The sequence below is a fragment of the Calcarisporiella thermophila genome, assembly GCF_041956535.1.
Source record: "Calcarisporiella thermophila strain CBS 279.70 unplaced genomic scaffold VTP21scaffold_21, whole genome shotgun sequence".
Lineage (NCBI taxonomy): Eukaryota > Fungi > Calcarisporiellomycota > Calcarisporiellomycetes > Calcarisporiellales > Calcarisporiellaceae > Calcarisporiella > Calcarisporiella thermophila.
Genome location: NW_027192211.1, coordinates 414887 through 439996, shown reverse-complemented (window position 1 = coordinate 439996; position 25110 = coordinate 414887). Strand labels below are relative to the sequence as shown.

Sequence of the window (25110 nt, the reverse complement as noted above, 5' to 3'; positions counted from 1 at the left end):
AGGGGAAGTTTTGCACTATTTTGAATTAATAACGAAAAATCCAAAGTTGGATATGAGACATACAAGCCTAGTTTCGGAACCTTTTGGCAGAGCGGCTCGGCGCTCACTTACAACCACCATTTGCCTCGGAGCTAGATGATGCTCTCTCGTGTTACTAGTATGCATGCACAATATGAACTCGGTGCAATATCAAAACAGCGCACTTGAGTCTACCCATAATGGCGCTCAACCAGTTCCAGCCCACTATAACTGGCTCCACATTACATCCATAATATGTGCTATTATAATGATGGGAATAGCCATACATCTCCGGTGCAAGCACCCTGCCGTCGCGAACACAATATCGCTTAAGCTCTCACTCTGGATAGGGCTCGTGGATATATTTTCTCGTGTAAGAGCTAACTTGCCGCACCTTTTCAGAACAGGAAACTGAGGCCTATTTATCTGTTTCCGAAGTCTAACTTTCTCGTCCGTAGCGATCCCTCCATCGTGAACACCATCATCTCACCAATGCCTTGGTCTCCTCGCTTTTTAATCTTTACGAATTATTTTTTTACAATGTGGTTTGCATTTCTTAGCACTGCAATTGCACTCGATTTACATCTTGGTTTCCTTTGTCGACGCAATAACATAAAGGCAATTCAGCGGCTGTACTGCCCTTTAACAATGCTGGCAAGTTTACTACTAAATCTACCAGTAGCCATTGTCGGAAATGTGATTTGGGATGCAGAATTGGTAAGAATTATTCTGGTGCTGGAGTTGCCACTACGAATGCTAAAGTAGAGCCCGCATACATGCAGCAAATAATTTATATAGTTTAGATACCACTTCGGGACTTTTGATTGAAATTCTCGCCTACGATATCTGGATGATATCCGCTATTTTGTATTCATTTATCATCATTCTTGCTGTCATATTTCGCGTTTTTAAATCTCTACGTGTTATCCACGAGAACCTCGGGTCCATGCCCTCGGAAATGCAGAAAAGAGAACGCCGGTTTACCTACTCCACATTACGAATCCTACTCTATCCTGTGGTTCTCGCGATATGTTGTCCTGCGGGAATCAGCTATGGCTGGATCTACATTCTGCAACAAGGATTCACACCCTCCTGCCTAATAGCCATGCAAGTCGAGGCGATCACATCCGGACTACAGGGTATCTTAAGTTTGATCGTGTTTCTACTCAATCCAGCTGTCGTGCGGGCTCTCTCACACTACAAGATTTTCAGTGCTTTGAGGAGTAGTTCAACTTCTTCAACTGACGCACCGGAGACTAGCTCCAATGTTTTGAACGCAGAAGTTTAGTAGAAGAGAAGGTCAACAAGGCCTCTAAAATTGGGGTAGGGTCAATAATTAATGGAACATGTATTGTACTAAAACCACTGTAAAATAAGGAGAGTATAAGGCCTGCATCCTAATTGAGAATTCACTGTAAAACATATTTACCTATACCTGTTATTCGATCAATAATATGGATATACGAGCTAATCTCAAAAGTATTTGTGTCTAAATTGTCGTTTAAATGAGGGGTGGGCTGAAATTTTAATGGCCTTTAACTACATATCTCTTCAATAAAGATATTAAACTGTACAGTATTATGCTCCTTAATAGCCATTAAACTATTCTTTTAATCCATGATATTTTGATGTCAAGATCTACTTTAGATTTCATACTTTTTATTGTTGCAGGAATCCTTTCTGTTAATGAAACTAATTATGGATTCACAAGCTATTATTTTCGAATGTGTGCCTAAGTTTTCTCTATCAATTTTCCAAGAGCTTTGGCGTAAGGGAAGATGGATACAAGTCCAAGGAGACGAAATATCCTTCATCCAAAACACTTAGCTCCAATACGGCTAAATCGAATACCTTACCACACGTATTATCTTTTTTTTTATCCTCTTTCTTTCTCCCTCTCGTATTCTACATTTCTCCTTGAAAAAATAGGAAAGGTATACACACTCTCTGTACACTCCCAATTCTTGCATGTATTTCTTGTTTTCTGATATCCATCAATATCCTTTATTAAGAACAATAAAGGATACTATTTAATAAAGATCCTCCTAACAAAAAAAAAAATCAATTTTGCTACTAAATCCCCTCTTCTTCCTTCCTAATACCGAGTTGGTCCGAAAATTGGCTATTGCCTAAATTCTCTCTTAATATGGATTAAATGATCTCGCGTTGTGACTGCATTATCCAGAACGCGTTTTAACGCTGTAATCTTGAGAACATTGAAGATTCAGTTGATTTGTGAAATTTAAAATAATATATAATGGCTAGCCAGCTGACACCGTTTGATGATTTAGAAGAGGATGAAAACGAAGACCTTGTGGTAATACACTTTGTCAGAGTATTTTTTTTTTCATGCAATTCCGATCAGCATTCAAATCTTTTTTCGTCTTTTTTTAGCCATTATGGGAAAAAAAAGACTCCATTCTTTTTGTAATTGACTGCTCGCCTTCTATGTTAACCAAGCATTCTGATAGCGAACCTGAAATACCCTTTTATACCGCTCTTAAAAGTGCAATTTCCGTTATGAAAAACAAAGTAATCGGAAGCGAAGGGGATTATGTTGGCGTATTACTTTATGGCACGGTATGGATTACATTTAGTTTGAAAGTTACCTGCTCAATGCTGATTAATCCCTTACGAATGTAGGAGAAATCCAAAAACTCTAGCAACTTTCGGCATATACATGTTCTTCAGGAACTAGACATTCCTGGAGTTCACCGCATTAACGAGCTCTCCAATATTGAATATGGTAATTCCAACTTAATCATATAGCCCTTGTCTAGCCATAATTTAGGATTGAATCTATTAGACCGCACAAAATTTGAAGAATATTTTGGGTCATCCTCTGAAGAATTGGCCATGAGCGAAGTTCTATGGACATGTATAGATATGTTCACTCAATGCAAGCGAAAGAATGGCACCAGGCGTATTTTTCTGATAACGAATGAGGACGATCCGCATTCGATGAGCCCACATTTGAGGAATGCGGCAAAAACAAGAGCTAGAGTTAGCATATATGTTCATGTTTAGATCATTAATGACCAATGTTAATACTTCTTTTTTCTCTAGGATCTGATTGAGCTTGGAATATATATTGAACTGTTCGGAATCGACAAAGCTGACAAAAAATTCAATTACGATGCCTTTTACAAAGTACGCACCTACTCCCTTTCTTATTGTAGCACATGTTTCTAATTAGTTTATATAGGAAATCCTTGAGCAAATGGAACCAAATGGCGAAGATCCCATCCAGCGTCAAGCTCTCGACACTTCAGGCAATCTTGAAGAGCTCCCTTCTAGAGTACGGAGGCGTGAGACACAAAAGCGCGCTTTACTCCGCATGCCATGGGAAATTGCTCCTGATCTGACCATTGGAGTGAGACTGTATAACTTACTACATGAGCAGAAAAAAGGACGGTATAAACTAATAAGTAATTTGGACGGAGAGGCCAAAGAAGTATGCGCCGTGACAAACTGGATTTGTGCTGTATGCTTTTTATTTAATGTATCTGATGGAAATACGCTAACTCTCAAATAACATTACCTAGGATACGGGAGAAAAGGTGCTACCAAACGATATAAAGTTTTACTATCCGTTCGGAATTGAAAAGGTAGATCTATTTCTTTTTAGAACATGATCATGGGACAATTTGCTTATAAACCACCTACTATATAGGTCGTCTTTTCCAAGGAAGAGCTCGAGAAAATCAAGACGTTTAGTGAGCCGGGGCTCAAACTCCTCGGATTTAAGTCTCTTGACTTGCTAACGTTTGACATGAACGTAGCGCATCCATCTTTCATTTACCCGGATGATTCTGAATATTCCGGGAGTACACGGGCCTTTTCTGCATTCTGGCAGGTGATGCTCAAAATGCAACGCTTTGCGCTATGTGTATTTGTAAGGCGGAAATGTGTTGCACCTCGACTTGTTGCGCTGATACCACAGGTTTGTTTCCATGCATGAAGTCTCCACCACAGAGTCTCATTGCTCTCGTGTGCTTTGACAGGCTGAAATCCTAAATGATAAGGGGGTTCAAGAAAGGCCTCCAGGATTCAATATGATTTTTCTACCCTACCTCGACGATATACGTCCAATTCCTGCCAATGAACTTCCGATTGCTAATGACGAAATGACGGATGTAGCGAAACAGATTGTTAATCGGCTTGTGATCCGAGGAGGATATAAACCGGAGGCATATGAAAACCCCAGTAAATACGCTTTGGACTCTAACTTTACATATCGAAAGAATCTTATGTTGACTTTAAATTGTCGTTAGGTTTGCAGCAACACTACCTGACGCTACAGAACATTGCACTTTCTCTTGAGAAGGAAGACGTTGAGGATAAGACCTTACCGAAGGCAGAATCAATTCACAAGCGAGCTGGCCAGGATATACTACGCCTGAAGGAGCTGGTTGGAGAACAGGCAAACATTCAAAAAGTGGAAGACGAAGAGATTTTCAGAGGAAAGCGAAAAATGGTATCGAATTACTTGGGATTGGACCGGTTTGGCTTTGAATAGGTTGGAGTTGATTGAATTGTTTCTGAGTTTAGGAAGACGACAGTAGGTCAACCAAGAAGGCACGGGTACAAAATGGGGAGTTGGATATGCGTACACTCTATGAGGAAAATATGCTCGATAGTGTAGGTGGCAAAGTATTAGCATTAATTTTGAGATAGCCTATTGACTTTTGCATTTCAAGTTGACCATTCCTCAGATTAAACAATGGTTAGAGTCGGTTGGCTTACAGCCAAAGCCAAAAGGTATCTCAGACAACACTTGGTTTACAGATTCAATATAGGATATTAAATGTTTTTTTGGGATTGTAGCAAAGAAAATGATGCTTATTGAGCAAGTCGCGCAGTTTTTCAAGTCAAGATGAGCTATATTTCTCAGCTGGGCTCTGTCTATTTCATTTTATTTTATTTTCGTCTTTAGCTTTACTAAAGAAATGCATTAAACAGTTAATCTGTTTGTAAATATACGCTATTTTTAAGTTAATTTTCGTCTTAGTATCATCGAGTCATTAAACATGAATTTGCCTGCCCGCAACATGACTATTATTCCCACGCTCATCCCCCCGCTTTTTCGTCAAGTTCGATAGATAACTTATTTCCATCGCAATTCACGCGATAAAAAACAAAGGAAATCATGCTGCCGAGATTTGCTCGAGCTTCGTTGAGGCAAACGCCTTTCATGATGCGTTCTGTCACGTGTGTCCTCCCGCGCGCTGGATACCATATCATGCACGAACTCCAGGCGAATATTCTTCCTAACAATGTCGACACCAATTCACCCGATTTTCAGGTACCCTTTATATTTGCACACACCTACTGAGACCATTTTGGACTAATTGATGATGTGCGTGCCCTTACGTCTTTAGGGAAACGCGACGAAAATGGCTGAATTGGTTGCTGATCTCGAGTCCAAAATCTCGGTGATTCGCATGGGCGGAGGAGAGGACGCGCGAAAGCGTCATTTATCGCGCAAGAAATTATTACCGCGGGATAGGTAGACTTTTGTACATTGCATACTTGGCATAGGCAGCGAATTAATACTTCCCCTCCTTTCTGTCCAAAAACTAGAATTGAGCGACTATTAGATAATGGGTCTCCTTTCTTAGAGCTCTCGCAATTGGCTGGTTATGAACTATATGAAGAGGCTGTTCCTGCTGGTGGGATTATATCCGGAATTGGACGTGTAAATGGGTACGAACTGTCTTGATACTTGGAAATTATGGAGTTGCCTATGTTAAAACAAAAAAAAATAATGATATAGAGTTGAGTGCATGATTGTTGCCAATGATCCTACAGTCAAGGTGAGCTACAAGCGTTTCTATAAATATATCGACATTTTTACTCACCCCTCCTTTCTCTAGGGTGGAACATATTACCCTATCACCGTAAAAAAACATTTGAGAGCACAAGAAATCGCTAGAGAGAACCGACTACCCTGCATTTATCTTGGTATGCGCTTGCTTTTCAGAGTTGATGTATATTCCATTATTTATTCAAACTCGCCTTTTTGAACAGTTGACTCCGGAGGCGCCAATCTTCCAAGGCAAGCAGACGTGTTCCCTGACAAGGAGCATTTTGGCCGTATCTTTTACAACCAGGTACCCATCTTCCTATTGCATTTAGCATGTCGCCAGATTATACTCACTCATATTCATAGGCCACCATGTCTTCAGAGGGTATTCCTCAGATTGCCGTTGTCTTGGGCTCATGCACTGCTGGTGGAGCTTATGTTCCTGCTATGGCTGACGAAAGCATTATCGTTGGCAAACAAGGAACCATTTTCCTCGGAGGGCCTCCACTGGTGAAGGCTGCTACAGGAGAGGTGGTTGGTGCGGAAGAGCTAGGAGGAGCTGATTTGCACTGCCGTACTTCGGGTGTAACTGATCACTATGCGATGAACGACGAACATGCGTTAGCTCTAGCGCGGCGTGCGGTGAGCACGCTTAACTGGCGGAAGGATCCTCAGGTAGACATCTCCATAGTGATTCTCTGACGTAAATATACTCACATTTCACTTTTGCTGAGTAGTTACGAGTCCAAAAACCTGAGGAACCCCTCTACTCCGCCAATGAAATGGGGGGCATTGTAGGCGACAATCTCAAAAAGTCCTTTGATGTAAAAAACGTGATAGCACGTATTGTGGATGGCAGTCGATTCAGCGAATTCAAAGAACTCTACGGCACCACTCTGGTCACTGGTAATACCTCATACCATTATTGCACGCACTATGAACCCGTTTCATGACCTTTTTTTTTTTAATTTAGGATTTGCACATATTCATGGCTATCCGGTCGGAATTGTCGCAAACAACGGCATTCTTTTCTCCGAATCTGCACTCAAAGGCGCTCATTTCATAGAGCTGTGCTCCCAGCGGGGTATCCCTCTTGTATTCCTTCAAAATATCACTGGGTTTATGGTTGGCTCGTCGGCGGAGGCGGGGGGAATTGCGAAAAACGGTGCAAAAATGGTGACGGCCGTGTCGTGTGCACGAGTGCCGAAATTTACCGTCATCATTGGCGGCAGTTTTGGAGCTGGCAATTACGGGATGTGCGGACGTGCCTACGGCCCAAGATTCCTTTGGATGTGGCCGGTAAAATCGAGTTGCATTTCAATCCCCTTTTATTCTCGTCTAATCCATTCCTCCTGTTTAGAATGCGCGTATATCAGTGATGGGCGGCGATAGCAGTGCAGGCGTCCTTGCCACCCTCCGACGTGATGCTCTGGAGAAGAAGGGCGTAAAATGGTCCCTGGAAGAGGAGGAAGAGTTTAAGCGCCCGATCCGTGAGCGCTATGAGCATGAAGGCCATCCCTATTTCTCCTCCGCCCGCTTGTGGGATGACGGTGTGATTCGCCCAGAAGATACTCGACGCGTGCTCGGATTGGGCCTGTCGGCCGCACTTAACGCCCCTATTCCAAAGACGCAATTTGGCGTGTTCAGGATGTAAAAGTGGGTGTTCTACCAAGGTTTTCTCAATAGAATACTTCCCCCCCCTCTAGAAATACTTCCATTGTTTCTCTACCCAACCTCACCTGTGGTTCTCTACTTTATAATTCGGAGAACACGACTTGAGACAGATAAACTTATAATAAAACAGCCTTTAAACACACATCGAGCATGATCTTTCGTCCAGATTTTGGCTGCTGGTTTATCGCAAATACTACTCTCCATAAATAACTAGCTCCATACTTATTATCTAACTACCGTTAGAGTTCAATGAAACCTATGGATTCCTCTAACCAGTGATAAAATTCACCCTGCTATAATATGTGTGAAATACACTAAATAGAGTCCGTTTAGAGTAATTAATCACGAATCAAGTACGACCCATCGATCAAACACTTCTTTTAATGAGGTCTCCAAGGTTAGAAATCAGTAAAACGTTGTAAAGTAGATATTTTATATATGAAACATTCTATCCATATGACAATAATAGTACTCTATAGTGCATGGGTCCAAAAGCATAATCATCTAGTCGGCTTGGCTCGCCACGGGCACGCTCAGCATGTTCAATCTCTCTCCCTCTTCTGCTGTAGTTTGCATGTCTAGCATCAATTCACGCACCCGTCGCTCTAATGCAAAGAGATGCTCATCGTGAGCATTCGGTCCAACCGATCGCAACCATTCCGCAAGATTTAAGAGATATTCTAAGTTGGCACCACTCGGACCTGAAAAAAAAGAGTTAATATTCCATCATGCACGGTTGAAAAAGGCCCGTGGTTGAGTTTTCGTACCGTGAGAATGATATATTTGAAGGGCGATATTGTCTAACGGTGCTGGGCCTATATAGTGCTCATTCGAGGTGGTTCCGATATACACCATTGCCTAGGAAGAACAGAAAAAAATAGGTCAGAGCAGCCCAACTGATACAGCAATACAATAAGCCTACGTCTTTGACGATGGGGAGCTCTCTGCCCGGCTGATAAACATCTACAAAATGAATAGTGTACCCATTCTGAATTGGCAAAAGAGTCATTGGTCAGAGAATATGTACGCATTAAGGCAATTCGATTCTAATGACCTTTTCTCTATGATCTAGGTATGCTCTAGTGGCTTCTACTTCCGCCTCAGGTATCTTGTAAGCTACCCCCCAGCATACATCATCTTCCCGGCTCTCGTGCTATGCATTGATAAAATGCTCAGCATGAGCTCCGCACCCATTGTTCTCGACAAATGATACACAACTTACATAATCATCCAATGTTTGCCACTCATCATAGGGAATTAGAGTAACCACTCGGCCAGGCGCATCCGGAGTACCACGATGGTCTGTAGATTGCTGCCAAAATCGGCGTACATAACCTCGAATGTATCCAACGGCCTTGTCCTCAAAAGCAACGGGAGGCTTCCAGCACAATGAACCATAGCCAAAAACCCTATGTGAAAGGCATTATCACCAATAGAAGAATCTTGGATTAGTAGCGAGAAGTATTGGGGATGAATTGGGTATTGAATTACCAGACGTTGTGATTGCTGTTCGTTTTCACCTCCATTGTACAAAACTAATTCTGAATTAAAGAATGTGGGGAAATGTAGGGGCTATGAGCGTTAGGGGAGGAAAATAATTAGAAATTGGAAGATTGACAATGCCGGGCTCCGAACCCAAACCTGATTAGGACATGCATTTTGATCCATAGGGCCATTCTTGCGCATATCCAATGCTACCTATCCCGCAGCTGAAATCCCCATGACTTTAATCTTCAAGAATGATGAAAGTGCAAGCAGTCACGAACGAAAACAAGTTTTCAACTCCGATACTATCTACCAGAAAGGAAGAGCATCTCTCCGGTCCAGGAATCCCATATACATAGCGATGCCTAAAAAGAGCGCGAGGAAAAAGAAAGAGAAGAATGAGGATTTTAAGGTTTGTATAATACTCTAGGGCAGAATTTTTCTCTCGATATGTATATTCACTCAACTTGATGTCACGTCAAATGCAATTGCATTGCCACCGCTCTACCACGCATAGAAAACAAAATTAAAGGTCGGTAAAAAGAAGGCACTTCCGGACAGTCATACCGATACATCATTCAAGGCAAGAGGTTAGTAGGGCCTTCATTTTTTTTGCTTGTTTACTCGCCTCACTCATTCTCGCTCTGGCGCCGTTGTCTCTATCGATAATGCTAGCGGTTGTTCTCCCGGGTCAAAGTATCACTCAGGACAAGTCCCATGAACTCGTCAATGTGCGCAATCTGACCCTGAACGAACTGTTGATTCAGTTGAAACATCATAATGCCAACACAAGAAAAGGTTATACTCTAATAATGAATGTCTTCTTAAGAGGCGATTCTGAACTCATTCTAATTCAAATTAATTAGACGCTGTGCAGGGACTACGGGATCTTTTTAATCGGCATCCAGGATTATTAGCTCATTCGATGAGTACATTATCTAATTCGATTGTTCGTTTGTTTGTCGATGATGTGAGTTCATTTCCGCAATGTAACTCTGAAAACAGCTTCCATTAAAAGTCGCTATCTATTCTATTAGGATGAAGCCGTCCGAAAAGCAACGCACGCATTTCTCTCTGAATTCTTTGTCGAGATGGAAATGGTAAAAGTGTTTTGCCTTAATTGTCACACCTTGTCTCCTACCGCCGCTTACCACGGTTCCCATTAGGATCATCTTAAACCGTTTCTGTCCCTCTTTATCATATATACCTGCTCTGCTATGACCCACATCCATGAAGACATTCGCCTTGATGCGGTGAAATGCATGGATATCTGGATTCGCATCGCTCCTGATACGGTTGCCAGCCCCGCTTTCTGGGATAAGATCACAGGAAATTATGTTAGCCTGCTCACGATCGACTCGAACGCTGCGAACATGTCGAAACGGACGACAGGCGCATTCACCGCTTCTCGAAGTGGGATGGCATCGCCCCGAGCCCGTGCACGGGTTCTAGCAAGCCTGGCCCGGTTCTTGGAGGTGGGACTGGGACGGAATCAACAAAATACGTGGGTATCTTCTCCCTATTGCATGAGATGTCAGCTTATGCTGAGAGTGTTTGGTCATTGCTATAGGTATTGGTTTTTTTCCAACTTCCTAATGAAAGAAAATGCCAGGAGGGACTTTGCACGAATGTGGGATGGAGACTCAAGCAATAACGTGGTTACATGGAGTAGCAATGAGGTAAATCCAAGTGTGAAGCATCATGCCCTTGGATTCAACTAGAAACTAATTTTCGTCATCTTCTCCAGCCGAATCAAACCCTTCCAGTACACCCTTGTGTATCCTCATTTCTCCCCGATCTCAAGCCATCACCCGCCTTAGGGCTCTACCTGATCGAGCAGGGCGCCAACGATACAAAACAGCCAGGCGCGAAACTCGCATCACAAGCCGCGGATAACAAAACTTATTTCTTGAGTGCAAAGGTGAAGAGGATCTCCGTCGTTCATTCGGACCCTGCCTCTATAGTAACATTTTCTACTTTGATAGAACTTGATAGAAATCCTTCAACCTATATTCGTCTCCATATGGCTCGATCATGCGCCCTCTGTTTTCACCGCAGCCACGGGCGTCAACCCAGGACCTTCCCTGGAAGCGATTCAATTAGTGCTTAAAGTGATGGGCATTCTGTGGAGAGCAGTGCTCAGCGATTTTGAGGGGACAAAGGTAGCACATTTTACTTGACTCTGTACTCCATCCACATCCTTAGGTTAGATACCGCAATTTTTACTTTTGTAGACTGAGATCACCGAAGAATGGCTAGATCGACACCTCAATCAATTTCTCAAACACTTCCTCGCCTACTTCCCTTTTGGCAGTGACACGTACCACGCCCGTGACACTCGCACTGACTCCGACTTGCTCGACATGAACACTATCATTTGTGAGATCGTGGCCCTGTTCTTGTTAGCACGATCTAGCCTGTCCTCGAGAGAGAGCACGGAGAGGGAGAGCACCGTGCAGCCACCACGAAAGGGAAAGCGACGGAGAGAAGAAAAAGAGGAGGGTTGGGTAGAGCGGGTAGTGGAGTATATCGTTAGCTTGTTTGGATGCGAGGTAAATGGTTCATGGATACCAAGTTGATACGTTTAGACCAGGCTTCTTCATATTCAGTGTACTCTTTTTTTAGTCCAATAGCCGAAAGCGTATCAAGCTCTCACAAGCAACTTCCGGTGGAGGTATGACCACCGCCACCACTGGCTTCGGCCACGAGCATCTCGTTGCTCTATTGCCTGCTGTGTGGGTGTTGCTAAACTCATTAGAGGAAGTAAACGTGGAATGGCTCTTCGAGGTACCCTTGACTCAATCCTAATTCCCCGAGATAAGGTTCACTCAACTTTATCCCCAATTCCGGTTGATTTGTAGGCTTTTCTTGAATATTACAAGCGCACACACTCCTACTCCAATACAAAACGAACATGCATTGAATTTTTGGCGCGTGCATTCACTGTAGGTGTTCTCCCTCCTCTTCGGCACAAGTTTCTCACTCTGAACCTCTTTTCTAACCATCCGCCGTGTCCTATCTTCTATCCTTGTAGATTCAAACGAATCCGAGCTATACCGGAAAATTCCGCGTAGATCACGGGCTACTTTTGAGCGGGATGGAGGAAGTGCTAGCCGGGCTACCGAAAGTTCTGGGGGAGATGGGAAGCAAGGGAGAGGAGACCAAACGGGTATATCGCGACTATTCCTGTTTTGCTGATATAACTGATGATTCACCCCAAGGCTATTCCAATTTAGGTCATCTTGAAATTGCTCTGCGAGGTTGCGAAAAAGGGGAAAACTAGTTCCATTAGCCAAAAGGTGAGTGCGAGTTGATCCTGGGGGTGAAGGCAAACCACCAGATGTATGCTCATCATGACCGGCCACTTTGTAGGTGCAGAAGCGAATCGGAGAGGATATTCTCACCCTCTTCTCGCAAAGTCAGCATCGACCCGCCCTCCTAGCCTCTTTCTCGTCGCCAATTCAACGGCTCCTGATCGAATACCTATTCTACGCTGGCCCAAGCATAAAAGAAAGAATCATGGCCTACTTTGAAGAGGACCATGTCCCAGTGGAGATACGGCAGTATGCACGACAGGTGCTTGCTTGGTAGATGGACCTTGTATCTCATCACCGTCATCATAATAATAATGAATAGAATTTCTTCTGATAAAGAGGAAGTAATCTTTGTATTATTATTATTGCTACTGATTATATAAAGATATCATAAAAGCCAAAGAAAAAAAAAAAAGAAGAGTAGAGAGTAGAGAGAGAGAAACAATCGGAAGAGGAGAGAGACCTCTGGAACTAGAGTTGATGTAAGTAAATAGAGCCAAAAGAAAGAAGGAAGGATGGAGAGAAAGCAAACAGGTATCAGCGAATGTAGAAAATGGTTAAGTTAACCGCTGCTTATCAGAAAAGATAGCTTTTTGTTTCTCGTCTCTCATTCATATAAGGAGAGGGAAAACAAATAAAGACTAAAATTAATCTAGTAACATCTAAAAATAAACGAAACAGGTGGTGATAGCAAGGAAAATGTAAAAAAAAAAAAAAGTGAGTTTTTTATGCAGAGTCGTACCCATGCGGATTGGTTATTGTCCATCGCCACAAGTCCTCACACATCTGGTCCAGGGAGTAACGCGGTTTCCAGCCCAGCTCGTCCATCGCCAGTGTTGCATCGGCCGTGCTTGTGCCCACATCGCCGGAGCGCCTGTCGACGATCTTGTACGGGATTTTGACGCCCGCCGCCTTGCTCATGGCCTGGACAATCTCCAGCACGGAGTAGCCGGTGCCGGTGCCCAGGTTGTACGCCACGCAACCGGGGTCTTCTTTGATGCGCTTCAGAGCAGCAACGTGTCCGGAGGCGAGGTCGCAGACATGGATGTAATCACGGACGCCGGTGCCATCGCGGGTTGCGTAGTCGTTTCCGAAAATTCTCACAAAAGGCAGCTGGCCTTGAACGACTCGCGCCACGTACGGCATCAGATTGTTGGGGATGCCGCGGGGGTCCTCTCCGATCAAACCGGAGGGATGGGCACCGACCGGGTTGAAGTATCTCAGCAGCACGGCGTTCCACCGCTTGTCGGCTGCACACATGTCGCGCAGCATCTCCTCCACGAAATACTTGGTCTTTCCATAGGGGTTCGTCACCTCGCCGATAGGAGCGTCCTCGCTGACGGGCTGCTGCTCCGAGTCGCCGTAGACGGTGGCCGACGAAGAAAACACGATGTTGCGGACGTTGTGCTTTTCCATCACCTGGAACAGGGTGATTGAGCCGCTGACGTTGTTGTGATAGTAGGAGAGAGGTATACGAGTGGACTCGCCGACGGCCTTGAGGGCGGCGAAGTGCAGGACAGCCCAGATGTTGTATTTGGAGAAGACGGCGTCGAGGGCGGTGAAGGAGGTGATATCGCAGGGGAGGAAGAGCAGGTGCTGCGGGGGACGGCCCGAGAGTTTGAGGACACGGCGCAGAGACTCTATGGATGGCGAAGAGGAAGGATGAGTCAGGAATCCCCGGAAAGCCAATCTAGGCCGAAAAGATCCCACGGATGGGCTCGACACAAACCTTCACTTGAATTGCACAGATTGTCCACCACAATCACCCGATAGCCCTCCTTGAGCAGCTCGAGAACAGTGTGACTCCCGATGAATCCAGCACCCCCTGTCACTAGCACGTAGGGGCCAGTGTATTCGCGGGGTGGCTGAAGGGCGCCATTAGCGTCCGAGCCGGATTGATGTTTGGCAAGGGGGGAGTTGCGAGGCTGCTGCTGCTGGGGTTGGTAAGGATGGACGGCGCTATTCCATGAAAGGCGGCGGCGGATCTCCTTAGTATTCGATTTTAGCAGGGGGGAAGAGATGGAGATGCTCTTTGACTGGCCGTGGCGCTTGAGATGGGTGGCGGAGGGCAGCGTGGCTAGATCGGTGGAGAGAAGATCGACATTGGGCGCCATTGGAAGCCGGGGAGAAAGCAGAGGCGAAACAGGCGATGGAGGGAGAATCAGCAGGGATGGATGGAGGGAGGAGGGCAGGGGATGAGTGAAGGCGGCAAATGATCAGAATGGCGGGGCGATGCGGCTTTATAAGTCTATAGATGTTCTATCGGGAGCATGGAACCATTCTGAGCAGGGAGAGAAAAGAAGAAAGGGCGAGTCGAGGCCAGAAGATAAACTCGGAGAAGAGGGCCAACCGTTTTCGAGGCGCGATTGGACGGGGTTGAGCATGAAAAATCAAGGAAATATCAACAAAGCGCAAAATTGCGGTTCCCCGCCTCCCGCCTATCGGCTTCGTGAGGTGCAAAGTGGTTCTGAGTTTTGGATTGAGGATATTCTTGTGCTCGCGGCTTCCCAAATAAGGGCCGCTAGTGTGAGCTGACGGCCCTCTGAAACTGCGCCAACCGCCGCCCCGCGACAATACGACATTTCTGTTCGAGCCTCCTGCCGCTGCGCCCCCCTCGTCTATGGAAGGAGGCGAGGTTAGCTGGGCAAGGGCGATGCTACGATCGAAAGTTCTCCTCGCTCTTGGCAATGGCCGGCGCTCGCCGTCCCGCGCTTGGCGGTAAAAATAGCCTCCTCGCCACGAGTGGGCGGCGAGGGTCTTGGATCGATCCTTCTGTTTTCCATGGACCGGATCCGCTGTGCATGCTCCCCCCCCCCCCCCTGCGGCGTGCCCTCCTTGAGCAAAAAATAAAATTAACCAAATGCTATATCACCGAAAAACGAGACTGGCTCGTCCTGACTTCATGGACATGGGTCATCTCTGCACACAATTCGAGTTTCAGACGCTCCCTTCAACCATCCGTTGGAATCGCTGTGACTGCGCTCGACGTCACCTCGTCGAGCCAAAACACGTCTCAGCGCTCGCAGTTGGATCGCGATCGTGTTTTGTCGTGTCTGCGCATATCCTCAACTGCTCTACCCGCCACAAATCATGGAGAATAACGATCGGCGCCGAAAAGGTAAATGAACGGCGATAAAGCTTTTGGTTGTCAGGGGGAGGAGGCATCATGTTGGTGGCCTCTTGTTTTTCGGGATTTAAATGCCCCTCTCTCGTCTCATCGATCGGGTATATTAATTTCTATCTCTGCATTTCTGTAATAGAATACGAAGGGAAAAGGCTGTACAAAGGTACACTCGCATGAAGCGGTACTGCTAGCCGCTGACGGCCAACTGGTATTAACCGATCTCTATTTGCCACTTTTTTATTCCAATTTTTAAGATGAGACCGGGTACCGAACAAAACGTCGCCGCGATGATTTCGATCAAATTGTTGATGAGCCAGTCGATGTTGAGAAACGATTAAGCTCGCTGATCTTAAAGGTTGCGGACAAGGTAATCGGAGGAGCGCTTCCCGTTGCAGCTTCTTCATTATTATTTAAAACTTGCGCTTTCTTTCATTCAGGTTGCCATGGCCGAGAGCAACCTTGGAAATTTGGTCAATGTGCTGGAGACAGACTACCAAAAATATACGTCCGTCGTGCTTGATACTTTGAAGACATGGTAAGTGAAAGCGGGGCCAATCTGCGGAATTATAAATACTTAACCCTCTGACCATTCTTAGCATCACGGAGCTGCCGCAAAAAACAGAAATCTATAGCACATTGGTGGGACTTTTGAATGCAAAGGATCCTGCGGTGGGAAAGGCTATCACTGATATGGCATGCGAAGAGCTGCAACTTAGTTTGAACGAAGGCAGATGGAGGAGTGCGAAGCTTTTGGTAGAGAGCTTAAACGCCCTATCCCTCCCATTGGCCTCAAATGCTAAACTAGTTTCCCTCCTTTTAGATGCGCTTCTTGGGATGCCTGGTAAACGTCAACGTAATCCTACCAAGCACACTCGTTGCTTTATTTGCGGAGCTGCTAAATGCCGCTGGCGACGCCAACTCTTCAAGGAATCGCTCCGACTTCTTTGTCTTCATTGTCCTTGCTGCCTTGCCCTATGTAAGCAATTGGCTGACCCCGGTGTTGAACGAGCTGAGCTAATTTAAATTCCTAGGTTGGTGGCGAACTAAATGCACGGGCCCCGACAGAGCTGCAGTCCTTGATGGAACGCATTGAAAACTACTTCATGATACGCGCTCAACTCGGAGAAAATCTTGACTTATTGAAACCTTTCCACCAAGGCGGCTCCGCCTACGATCAAGTGGACGTGAGTTGATATTCTATTGTTTTCACGGTTTAGAAATGACTCGACCTATTCAACCAACCCCCCTCACCCCTCACCCCATAGACACTAGCACTCTTGTGGATACAAACCAAATCGCTCAAAGAGGCCAACTGGGAAGTCTCTATCCTCCCGAAACCCCAAGCATCTTTTGTGTCACAACTCAGCAATTCGACCCAGGTAAGAGCTCTTTCGACCAAGGTGAAATTTTTTTTTATTTTTATCTGATGTCGACTATGCCACCCAGCACGAACTCCCAAAACTCCAAGTCCCACAACCATTTGAAACACTATTGTATCCAATGCCAAAGATCCTTTTCATGAACACCTATGACGCAGATGGAAAGGTATTCAATCCTCCTTGTCACCCCCCCCCCCTAAACCTCTCCCTTCTGAAATGAGGTCTGATAATTATTGTTGCATCAATTTTCAAAATCTCCGCCTCGCAGCTTATCCCCGCCGCCATCGACCCAACCTCTATAGACTACTTTGTCCTCCACGATGTTATCAACGATATTTTTTCAATACTCGAGATCAATCGTAAGGAATGCGCGAGAATCCTGCGCAGTCTTCGAAATAACTTCGTCCCTGACACATTTCTGCCCGAGGGCGATTCCGACGACCAGAAGACGAATGGCGACGACGCCTCAATGGAGGAGACACCCTTGAAGAAGGGGTACAGTTTGTACGAGATCTTGATCGAGGTGAGTCGATGGATGGCGCTGCCTCGCCCCCACCACCTTCTTCTCTCCCCCCCCCCCCCATGACTCACCCTTTTTCTGTGCTTGGTGCCTCTAGAACCTAATCTCCCACCTTTTCCGCCTACCTTCCCCCGAGTACAAAGAGGTCTACGTTGCCGCTCTTTTTATTGAACTCTGTCGCGGCGACCCGAGCCACTTCCCACCCCTCCTCGGACGCACGATCCAGCGGCTGTATGCTCGTGTGGACAAGATGGATGTGGAATGCGTGTATCGCTTTGGCAAGTGGTTTGCCCACCACTTAAGCAACTTTGGCTACGTTTGGAACTGGAAAGAGTGGTAAGTCCTCCCCCCCCTCCTACTCCCACCATGACCTCGGATGGAGGCCGTCCACCCTACCGGAAATGCTCATCCCCTTTGCTTTGTTCCAGGGAGCCTGCTCTCTCGCTTCCGCCTGAGCAACCACAACAGAGCATCATCCGCGAGGTGCTCGACATTTGCGTGCGGTTTAGTTACTATGACCGCATTCGCACCATGCTTCCCGACTCACTCGCCCCGCTGGTGGCCCCCGAGCCGCCCGCCCCCGTGTTCCGCTTCGAGAACCCGCTCGACCCCCTCCATAACGAGTCAACCGAATTACTAACTAAATTGCGCAGAAAAGTGGGCGCCGACGAGATCCTTCAGACGCTGGAGAACTTTGGACAAGGCGAAGAGGCGTCGCGTGAGCTGTTCATCGAATGCGCGCTACTGCTTGGAAGCAAAAGCTTCAGTCATGTGATGAATGTGGTGGAAAGGTGGAGTACATTGAAGGAGAAGATGGCAAAAGCAGGGTGGCTTATTTGCATTGTTTTCGAACAGATATCTCTCTGTGTTTCAGAACCTCAATTCAACCCCAGAGGCCAAGCTGCACACCGTCCGCATTGTGGCAAGATTTTGGAACAAGAATAAGCAGGTAAGGCCGCCCCTTTCCTTCATTATAATCGAGGCTTGGATGCAAACGGACTGACATGTGGGTGGCTCCCATAGTTCATGGGGATTCTGATGGATAAACTCCTCAACTACCGCGTCGTGGACGCCAACTCCATTGTGCACTGGACGTTTGAGACAGAGCAGGTCAACGACTTCTCAAAGTAAGTGCTGCTTAGAAGCCGGGGGGAGGAGGGGGAGCGGAATAGAGGATTAATCTATCGTATGTGCGGTGCTTATCCCCCATTTTAGATTCTATGTCTGGGAAATTCTAAAGAACACGCTTAACAAAGTCAATGCCCGCGTGGTGCAGACCAAATCCAAGCTGGAGCAGCTTCAACAACAGCGGAGTTCTGGAGAGCTTGGTAACGTATCGGACCAGGGAATATTGGGAAACGCGTATTAGGAAATAAGACTTGACTCTTTTGGTGTTGCCTTTTGCTTAGCTGATGCGGAGCAGAATCAGAATGGCACGGAGCAGATCCAGCAGCTGGAGCACAATCTCGAGGTGGCGAGACGCGAGCAGAAAGAGGTGTTCTTGATGGTGTTCCAAAAATTCACCGCATTGCTCGCGGAGTCCGGGCAAACGCTGGACAACTGGAAGGTGTGGTGGATCTATGGGTGGTATCGGGAAATGCTGCGAGGGGTAGGCTCTTTTTCTTTTTGGATACCCTAGACTATTTTTCCCCTTCCGATGCAAAGCGAGCGCCTAATCAACTTTATTTATTACGATAGTATTACAATGAGCTACGTGGTTTCCTGGTGACGCTAGAGACCATCGTCTATACGCCAGGGGTGCCTGAATTGGCATTGCGAGTGTTTGGAGAAGTGAAGAAGTTTGGCGAGGAGAGATGGGGCTGCATTTAAGACGACGGAAACGGTTGTTTATGACTGTCTTTTTTTTCCTTCCTCCTTTTTCCCCCTCCTCCCTTTTTTTTCTTTAATTTTGCAACCTTGACACCTTTTTTTGGCAGTAATAAAGATTTCCTTTTTATTAAACATCCTTGGTGCACAAAGCGGTTTACTATGGCGTCAGCCGAAACGACCTAGAAATGACGCGACTCCTATTTCCATGTTAGGAAGCAACTTCCCAGAGATATGTTCAGAATTAGAAACTCATCCGACAAATTGGACGAGAATCTTGACTAATATTAAGATAAACATTAATAATCTGGCTGTGACTTTCAAATTTGCCAGGAGAAGAGCGGGAAATTCCTTCTATATTTGAACCATCGTCTAGTTTATATAAACTAGGGCAAAGTCAATCCTCTTCTGAATTCATATTAATTAAAGCTTCATTCCACCCTCTACACAACACTTCCCCACCACTTTCCCCCAATTCATCCAATTAATACTCTGTCCATGGCTAAAATTTTCATTGTCTACTACAGCACCTATGGCCATGTGGTCAAGCTGGCCGAGGCTATCAAGGAGGGCGTGGAGAAGACAGCAGGCGTGACGGCAGAAATCTACCAGGTCCCTGAGACACTCTCCAAAGAAGGTACGAAGCTTCATTTCCACTCCTCTGATCCATTGGGTGAGAGGAAGAGGGGGGAGAGCTAATCCATACTAATTTTCTCGTGCTTCCCTTTTGTCAGTCCTCGAAAAGCTATATGCCCCCGAAAAGCAAGCCTATCCAATCATCACGCCCGACAAACTCGCCGAGGCCGATGGAATACTGTTCGGCTTCCCAACCCGCTTCGGATCTTTGCCCGCCCAAATGACCTCGTTCATCGATGCCACCGGCCAGCTGTGGATGCAGGGGGCCCTTCACGGCAAACCTGCGGGCGTGTTCTACTCCACCGGGGGACAGCACGGAGGACAGGAGACTGCCGCCTACACTTTCCTTACCACGCTCACCAGCCATGGCATGGTCTTCGTGCCCCTTGGGTACAAGAACGTGAGCGAATACCTCACCAGTGCAGACGAGATCATGGGAGGGAGTCCATATGGCGCAGGCACAATTTCCGGCGCAAACGGAAGCAGAACCCCGTCGGAGAAGGAGCTCGCGGTGGCGCGGGTCCAAGGAAAGCAGTTTGCAGAGGTGGTGACTAAGCTGAGCGCTCGAGTAGCTGCCCAGCCCGTCTCCCCTGCCGTCCAGGTCGACCGTAAGGTGGCCGCCAAAAAAGACGTCGCACTCGACGAAAAAGTGAAGGTCAGAAAGAGCACGCTGGCGGACAAGCTGAAGCGCATCCTTCTTTAACCCGCATGGAGGCTCTCTCCCCATTCGGCCTTCTTACATCAACTCATTCCCGCAAAGTCACGCAACCCTCTTCTTTTAAAGTTTGTAAAATAGATTCCCTTTGCCGATTTGCCCTCCTCAGGGTGACTCATGTATGTTCTAATTCTCGGAATATTAATAATAATAAAGAATATGGTTATAAATACCCTGTGGCCGCTTATGGCCTTGAACCCCTACCCTGAAAAGGTTGCTGAACTGAACACGGATCACCCCATTTATGGCCACCGGTAATGATCTCCTCCTGTATGCCCAAAGGAAAATATCCCTTTCCCTCTGATCCCCCATATGAACTGTCTCTCGATTAGAAATCCCCAGTATCACCCTCTATAGCTGTCACCTCTGCCCCTTTGCCCAGCGCGTGCGAATTGCACTGGATCTCCTAGAGGTTCCCCATGAAGTCAAAGAAGTGGAGTTATACCCGCGAGGCTTGAGACGGATGAATAAGCCCGCGTGGTATCTGGAGGCGAACCCCGACGGAAAGGTGCCAAGCCTTAAGGTTGGCGATAAGCTGCTTAAAGAGTCCCTTAACATTGTCGAATACTTGTTGGAGGCGTTTGGCAAGAACACCAAGTTTGACCAGCCAGACCCCGTTAAGAAAGCGCAGGCGCGCTTTTTCACCTACTTCTTCCTCGATGAGACCATGCCCGCGTTTTATCGAGCATTGGCCGGGGGGGAAAAATTGGAGCCAGAGTGGAACCTCTTCCTACAGCGCATGAAGCGGGTAAGCTTGCCTACCTTGACTATATTGTAGATAGCTTTGTCTAGTGGCCATTTATTTTTATTTTTATTTTTTTGCTCTTGGATATATTGATTTATATTTATGACAAAACAGGTGAATCAATTGCTTGAGGAGTATTCAGAGGAAGGCCCCTACTTCTTTGGTGCGCATCCAACCTATGCCGATATTGCCTGTGCGCCTCATATGGGTCGCCTGTTTTCCGCGGAAGTCCTGTACGGCAAGACCATTCCCCGCACATCGGAGTTTGCACGTGTGTTGGCGTATAAGGATACTCTAGCGGCGCTGCCAGCGTTCAAGAAAACCATGGCTCCATCCGATGAGTTGTTGGAGCTGTATGACTGGATGTTTGTCGGAGGAACAAGTCCAAGAGAATAACCAATGTCATGTTGGAATGAGAATAAACAAAAAGGGAAGGGAGAGGGGAAGAGTTATTGCTGAATCCATCTCTAAGTTCGAGCCGTAGATGAGCTATGTTGTAAAAAAAAAGGGAAAAAAAAGGGGGGGGGGGGGAGCGAAATTCTGCTGTTTTGAGGCACAAAAAACATCCGCAGTGGAAAAGAGGGCAAAGAGAACATAAATTAAAAACATTTTGATTTAGAAGAGAAGAGGGTCCAGACCAAGAGGTGAAATTAAAGGAAAAAATATCTGAGAAATAAGGGTTCGAGGTCAGTCTGCTGGTGCACCCATGGATAAACATGCTAGCGTACAAACAATCCGGCGGATTTTCGATTCTTGAACCCCCCCACGGCAATCGTGTAAATTACCACAATCACAAAGGCCAATATGTAGGCCATCAGTAAGGTTTGAAGTACAAGCCTTCGGCCCCGCGTGAAGAGACCGCCGCTCAGGTAAGTATACAGCCCTATCACCACGGCCATGAGCGCGCTGTAGACAAGCCCGACGATCTGCCCGCCGGGGAATTCAATCGCCACGCCCGCCACAATGAGCGCATAGATGAGGACGGCGAGCCCCCAGAGCGCAGTTTGACCCCCCGTGAGGCGCTGGTGGACTTGGGCGCGGTATGCGTAGAGCTGGCATGCAATCATACAGGCCCCCCCAAAGGCGTAAAGATAGTGGGCAATCTTGTGCTCCCAGATGTCCTCCATCCACAGATAAATATCGTAGAGGACCGGAAACTGCTGCACAAGCTCCGGGTGATCGTCGTTGAACTATGAAAGCAGGGCAAGAGGTTAGAAAATCTCGCGTCGGCACCGAATCACCCCTACCAACCTGCTCCACCGGATGCTTGAACATCGCAGAGGCCGTGTGCACACCATGGAACTGCACATAGATGGCGGCCGACATCATGAAGAGCAGGGCGATGAAATTCTTCTCCGAGAGTCCGAGGAATCGCTTCTTCCCATACACATTGTGCAAAAACACCTCAGAATTGACCAGCAAAAAATAGTTCAGCGGCAGCGTCACCAGAGGATCTATGAATCGGTATACTGCACTGGAGGCAAACCAGCTGGTGATGTAAGGAAACTTCACGATAACGGGGATGACGGTGAAAATGAGCATGGAGAGTGAGGAGGCTATGAGCAAAACAAGAATGGTGGTGTTGGTATTGTATTGTGGTGGTAAAGCATCGTCGGTGTTGAGGCGGGGATCGGGGGTGAAGGCAACGATGTTATTATTGTCATAGGGATTGGGATGGGGATTGATCGTACCATTCTAAGATGCCGGATGAAGAGAGAAAAGCAAATGCAAGCATTAGCAAGGACTCCACAGAACAGGGATATCAATCGAGTGGAGCGGACGAAGGGGAGATGGCTTACATGCATGTGCGGCAAAGCCGACTGTCGGGAATAGAGGGTATTGTCAATCGTGGATGCGGGGGCGTCATTCTCCTCGTCTTTGTTTGCCTCGCCAATCATTTTTTCTCGTGCCGATGTATGGAAAGTAGACATGCAAACCAAAGGAATGAAGAGTTCGGTCTGGCTACGAAGAGAGCAAAGTTAGCTATTCTTGGGTGAGGTTGGCTGCTGGATTGTGTCACGGAAATTCCTTCAGGGAAGATTGGGGCTTAGGATGCCTTGGCAGAATGCCGGCTCCCCAATGGTAGGCCTAAGGAGTGGCTTAGCTTAGAAATTAAAATTAGCCGTGATGGGAATATCCCATAGATTTCTCTATCCTCCCCCTATCTCAGGCCCCCTTTTTGCGTCATCCGATCACGCCACCCAGCCGTGCCAAAAGATGAGAGTGAGACCAATGTAGGCGGGAAGTTCAACGTGGCACACCAAAGCTTCGGTGAGGAGCATTAAAACACATGTGGGTGGAGCAGGCCAGTATAGGGGGTTGCTCGTGCTCGTTGGCTGCGGGATTCCTATTCACCCCTTGGAAACACGGGTTTCTAGTCGAGCCCTTCCAAGCATTCCGGCTCTTGTTCAAGGGAGGCTTCTTGGCCGACACGACCCACCGGTTTCGAGCCCTCGTCTCCTTCCGCCACTGCGGGCGGTGGCAAGCCCAGCTGCGGCAGGAGCCCCCTTGGGCCCCTCAGCACATCAGAGTGTTTCAACCAGACCCCCGTGGTTGCCCTTGTGCTCCGAGCTCCAAGAGCACGATCGAATTTAGAAATGCTATTAGCCTGAAAACACCGGCCGCAGTTGGACGGAAGCGGATTCCGAGTTTTAGTTCTCGGTGACTTTCTTCCCAGCGCAATATAGATCGTATGCGAGTTGCACGTGGAAGCCACGTTGTCACGGCGTTACACACAAGCGAATTTCTCGCAATTTGTTGTCATCATCGAGAGGGAAAAACCCTAGGCGAGTGATCCGATTCTTCCGTGCGACCCAAACAAAGGCGCCGGAGAGGAGGGGGGGAAATCAGGTTATATAAAAAGGCAAACAAACCTGCCGTTTCCGCTCTTCCGTCACTTTTTGTCATTTTCCCCTCATCGATTGGGCCCCCTCCGCCATCTCCCGCTCCTCAATGGCATCCTCGGCCATTCCAGATCCCATCCTCAAAGCCGGCTTCCTCCTCCGGCCCACACATTCGCTCATCCCGCCCCTCCATCGTCGCCGCTTCCACATCCTGACCCCCACCTCGCTGTATACCCTGAAATCGCCCGTGGAAATGCCGTATGAATGCATCGATCTCACCTACTATGCGGCCGTCGAGCCTGCTCCTTTGGCGCACTCCAAGCGTTCCTACTCGTTTCGCCTTGAGCCGCGGGACAACCATACCCATCCCAGTTACGAGTTCAGTGCGGACACATGGGAGGAGATGGAGGACTGGATGAGGGCCATCTTCCCATGCCTGGGCTCGAGGAACATCATCGACGTGGTCCTGGACCGCATGCAGCTCTCGTCTCCCCCGCTCACCCCGGTGGGCTCGCCCGTCCTCTCGGGATCCTCGGAACGCTCCTTGAGGAGCCGCCGCTCCAACAGCTCCCTGAGCTCGCATACATCGTCCACTGCAAGCGCCGAGCAGGGCGCCGAGAAGCCCTTCTCAAGACCGACCGGCAAATACCCCGGCGGCGCGGGGGGCATGAGGATTGCTTCCTTTGGAACCAGGCGCAACGTCTGGCTGCCGCCTCTGCATCGAGTGGGAGACGATTCTGTCCCGGCCCCACGAAGGTCCATGGACCCGCCGCACACTGCCAAAGAAGTCGCCCTCGCTTCGCCCTCTCTGTCGGCCATGGCCTCAACCTCGGCCGCTCCCAACGTCGATAAGTACTCCTCTTCCTCCCCTTCCTCCTCCTCCTCCTCTTCCATCACCGCCACTACTACCAAGAGGCAGCGACGCAGAAGCTTGGCAAGTCTGCTCTCCGTCCCCTCGCTTTCCAAATATATACTCTAATCTATTCCTCCGGCACTCTATCCCCTATTTTCCCTTTCTTATATC

At 47.3% G+C, this 25110-nt stretch overlaps 12 protein-coding genes across 12 annotated transcripts; 9 read left to right on the top strand and 3 right to left on the bottom strand.

The window, feature by feature from the left end:
• Positions 1–964: 964 nt before the first annotated feature.
• On the top strand, positions 965–1306 carry VTP21DRAFT_5247 (uncharacterized protein; the record flags this gene model as incomplete). The annotated part of the gene is made up of 1 exon (XM_069395747.1): positions 965–1306. The coding sequence occupies one exon, from the start codon at positions 965–967 to the stop codon at positions 1304–1306; it is 342 nt and encodes a 113-aa protein (XP_069248321.1).
• A 969-nt stretch (positions 1307–2275) lies between these two features.
• VTP21DRAFT_5246 (uncharacterized protein) lies at positions 2276–4898 on the top strand (the record flags this gene model as incomplete). Its single annotated transcript, XM_069395746.1, has 13 exons — positions 2276–2335; positions 2413–2598; positions 2662–2764; positions 2825–3021; positions 3085–3168; positions 3224–3502; positions 3564–3626; positions 3692–3961; positions 4023–4224; positions 4293–4495; positions 4570–4659; positions 4719–4779; positions 4846–4898. The coding sequence occupies 13 exons, from the start codon at positions 2276–2278 to the stop codon at positions 4896–4898; spliced, it is 1851 nt and encodes a 616-aa protein (XP_069248320.1).
• Positions 4899–5167: 269 nt separating this feature from the next.
• Positions 5168–7478, top strand: VTP21DRAFT_5245 (uncharacterized protein; the record flags this gene model as incomplete). Its single annotated transcript, XM_069395745.1, has 10 exons — positions 5168–5323; positions 5400–5527; positions 5602–5724; positions 5795–5834; positions 5895–5982; positions 6049–6131; positions 6191–6499; positions 6562–6730; positions 6798–7123; positions 7185–7478. The coding sequence occupies 10 exons, from the start codon at positions 5168–5170 to the stop codon at positions 7476–7478; spliced, it is 1716 nt and encodes a 571-aa protein (XP_069248319.1).
• A 524-nt stretch (positions 7479–8002) lies between these two features.
• On the bottom strand, positions 8003–9024 carry VTP21DRAFT_5244 (uncharacterized protein; the record flags this gene model as incomplete). Its single annotated transcript, XM_069395744.1, has 6 exons — positions 8003–8199; positions 8266–8356; positions 8421–8486; positions 8553–8651; positions 8721–8907; positions 8990–9024. 6 exons carry the CDS (start codon positions 9022–9024, stop codon positions 8003–8005), a joined length of 675 nt encoding a protein of 224 aa, XP_069248318.1.
• A 194-nt stretch (positions 9025–9218) lies between these two features.
• Positions 9219–12574, top strand: VTP21DRAFT_5243 (uncharacterized protein; the record flags this gene model as incomplete). Its single annotated transcript, XM_069395743.1, has 15 exons — positions 9219–9395; positions 9501–9573; positions 9659–9781; positions 9850–9953; positions 10021–10083; positions 10150–10487; positions 10554–10662; positions 10731–10904; positions 10969–11145; positions 11218–11535; positions 11609–11770; positions 11845–11928; positions 12018–12152; positions 12220–12282; positions 12356–12574. The coding sequence occupies 15 exons, from the start codon at positions 9219–9221 to the stop codon at positions 12572–12574; spliced, it is 2319 nt and encodes a 772-aa protein (XP_069248317.1).
• Positions 12575–13023: 449 nt separating this feature from the next.
• On the bottom strand, positions 13024–14411 carry VTP21DRAFT_5242 (uncharacterized protein; the record flags this gene model as incomplete). The annotated part of the gene is made up of 2 exons (XM_069395742.1): positions 13024–13937; positions 14027–14411. The coding sequence occupies 2 exons, from the start codon at positions 14409–14411 to the stop codon at positions 13024–13026; spliced, it is 1299 nt and encodes a 432-aa protein (XP_069248316.1).
• A 976-nt stretch (positions 14412–15387) lies between these two features.
• Positions 15388–19150, top strand: VTP21DRAFT_5241 (uncharacterized protein; the record flags this gene model as incomplete). Its single annotated transcript, XM_069395741.1, has 17 exons — positions 15388–15415; positions 15558–15584; positions 15676–15788; positions 15859–15956; positions 16018–16174; positions 16242–16397; positions 16453–16605; positions 16687–16800; positions 16868–16966; positions 17069–17323; positions 17418–17656; positions 17749–18111; positions 18176–18269; positions 18344–18447; positions 18536–18648; positions 18730–18929; positions 19019–19150. The coding sequence occupies 17 exons, from the start codon at positions 15388–15390 to the stop codon at positions 19148–19150; spliced, it is 2445 nt and encodes an 814-aa protein (XP_069248315.1).
• Positions 19151–19645: 495 nt separating this feature from the next.
• VTP21DRAFT_5240 (uncharacterized protein) lies at positions 19646–20486 on the top strand (the record flags this gene model as incomplete). Its single annotated transcript, XM_069395740.1, has 2 exons — positions 19646–19784; positions 19882–20486. The coding sequence occupies 2 exons, from the start codon at positions 19646–19648 to the stop codon at positions 20484–20486; spliced, it is 744 nt and encodes a 247-aa protein (XP_069248314.1).
• A 256-nt stretch (positions 20487–20742) lies between these two features.
• On the top strand, positions 20743–21639 carry VTP21DRAFT_5239 (uncharacterized protein; the record flags this gene model as incomplete). The annotated part of the gene is made up of 3 exons (XM_069395738.1): positions 20743–20752; positions 20831–21246; positions 21358–21639. The coding sequence occupies 3 exons, from the start codon at positions 20743–20745 to the stop codon at positions 21637–21639; spliced, it is 708 nt and encodes a 235-aa protein (XP_069248313.1).
• Positions 21640–21962: 323 nt separating this feature from the next.
• On the bottom strand, positions 21963–23174 carry VTP21DRAFT_5238 (uncharacterized protein; the record flags this gene model as incomplete). The annotated part of the gene is made up of 3 exons (XM_069395737.1): positions 21963–22433; positions 22495–22938; positions 23043–23174. 3 exons carry the CDS (start codon positions 23172–23174, stop codon positions 21963–21965), a joined length of 1047 nt encoding a protein of 348 aa, XP_069248312.1.
• Positions 23175–23308: 134 nt separating this feature from the next.
• On the top strand, positions 23309–23908 carry VTP21DRAFT_5237 (uncharacterized protein; the record flags this gene model as incomplete). Its single annotated transcript, XM_069395736.1, has 3 exons — positions 23309–23325; positions 23414–23514; positions 23622–23908. The coding sequence occupies 3 exons, from the start codon at positions 23309–23311 to the stop codon at positions 23906–23908; spliced, it is 405 nt and encodes a 134-aa protein (XP_069248311.1).
• A 287-nt stretch (positions 23909–24195) lies between these two features.
• VTP21DRAFT_5236 (uncharacterized protein) lies at positions 24196–25065 on the top strand (the record flags this gene model as incomplete). Its single annotated transcript, XM_069395735.1, has 1 exon — positions 24196–25065. One exon carries the CDS (start codon positions 24196–24198, stop codon positions 25063–25065), a length of 870 nt encoding a protein of 289 aa, XP_069248310.1.
• Positions 25066–25110: the final 45 nt, after the last annotated feature.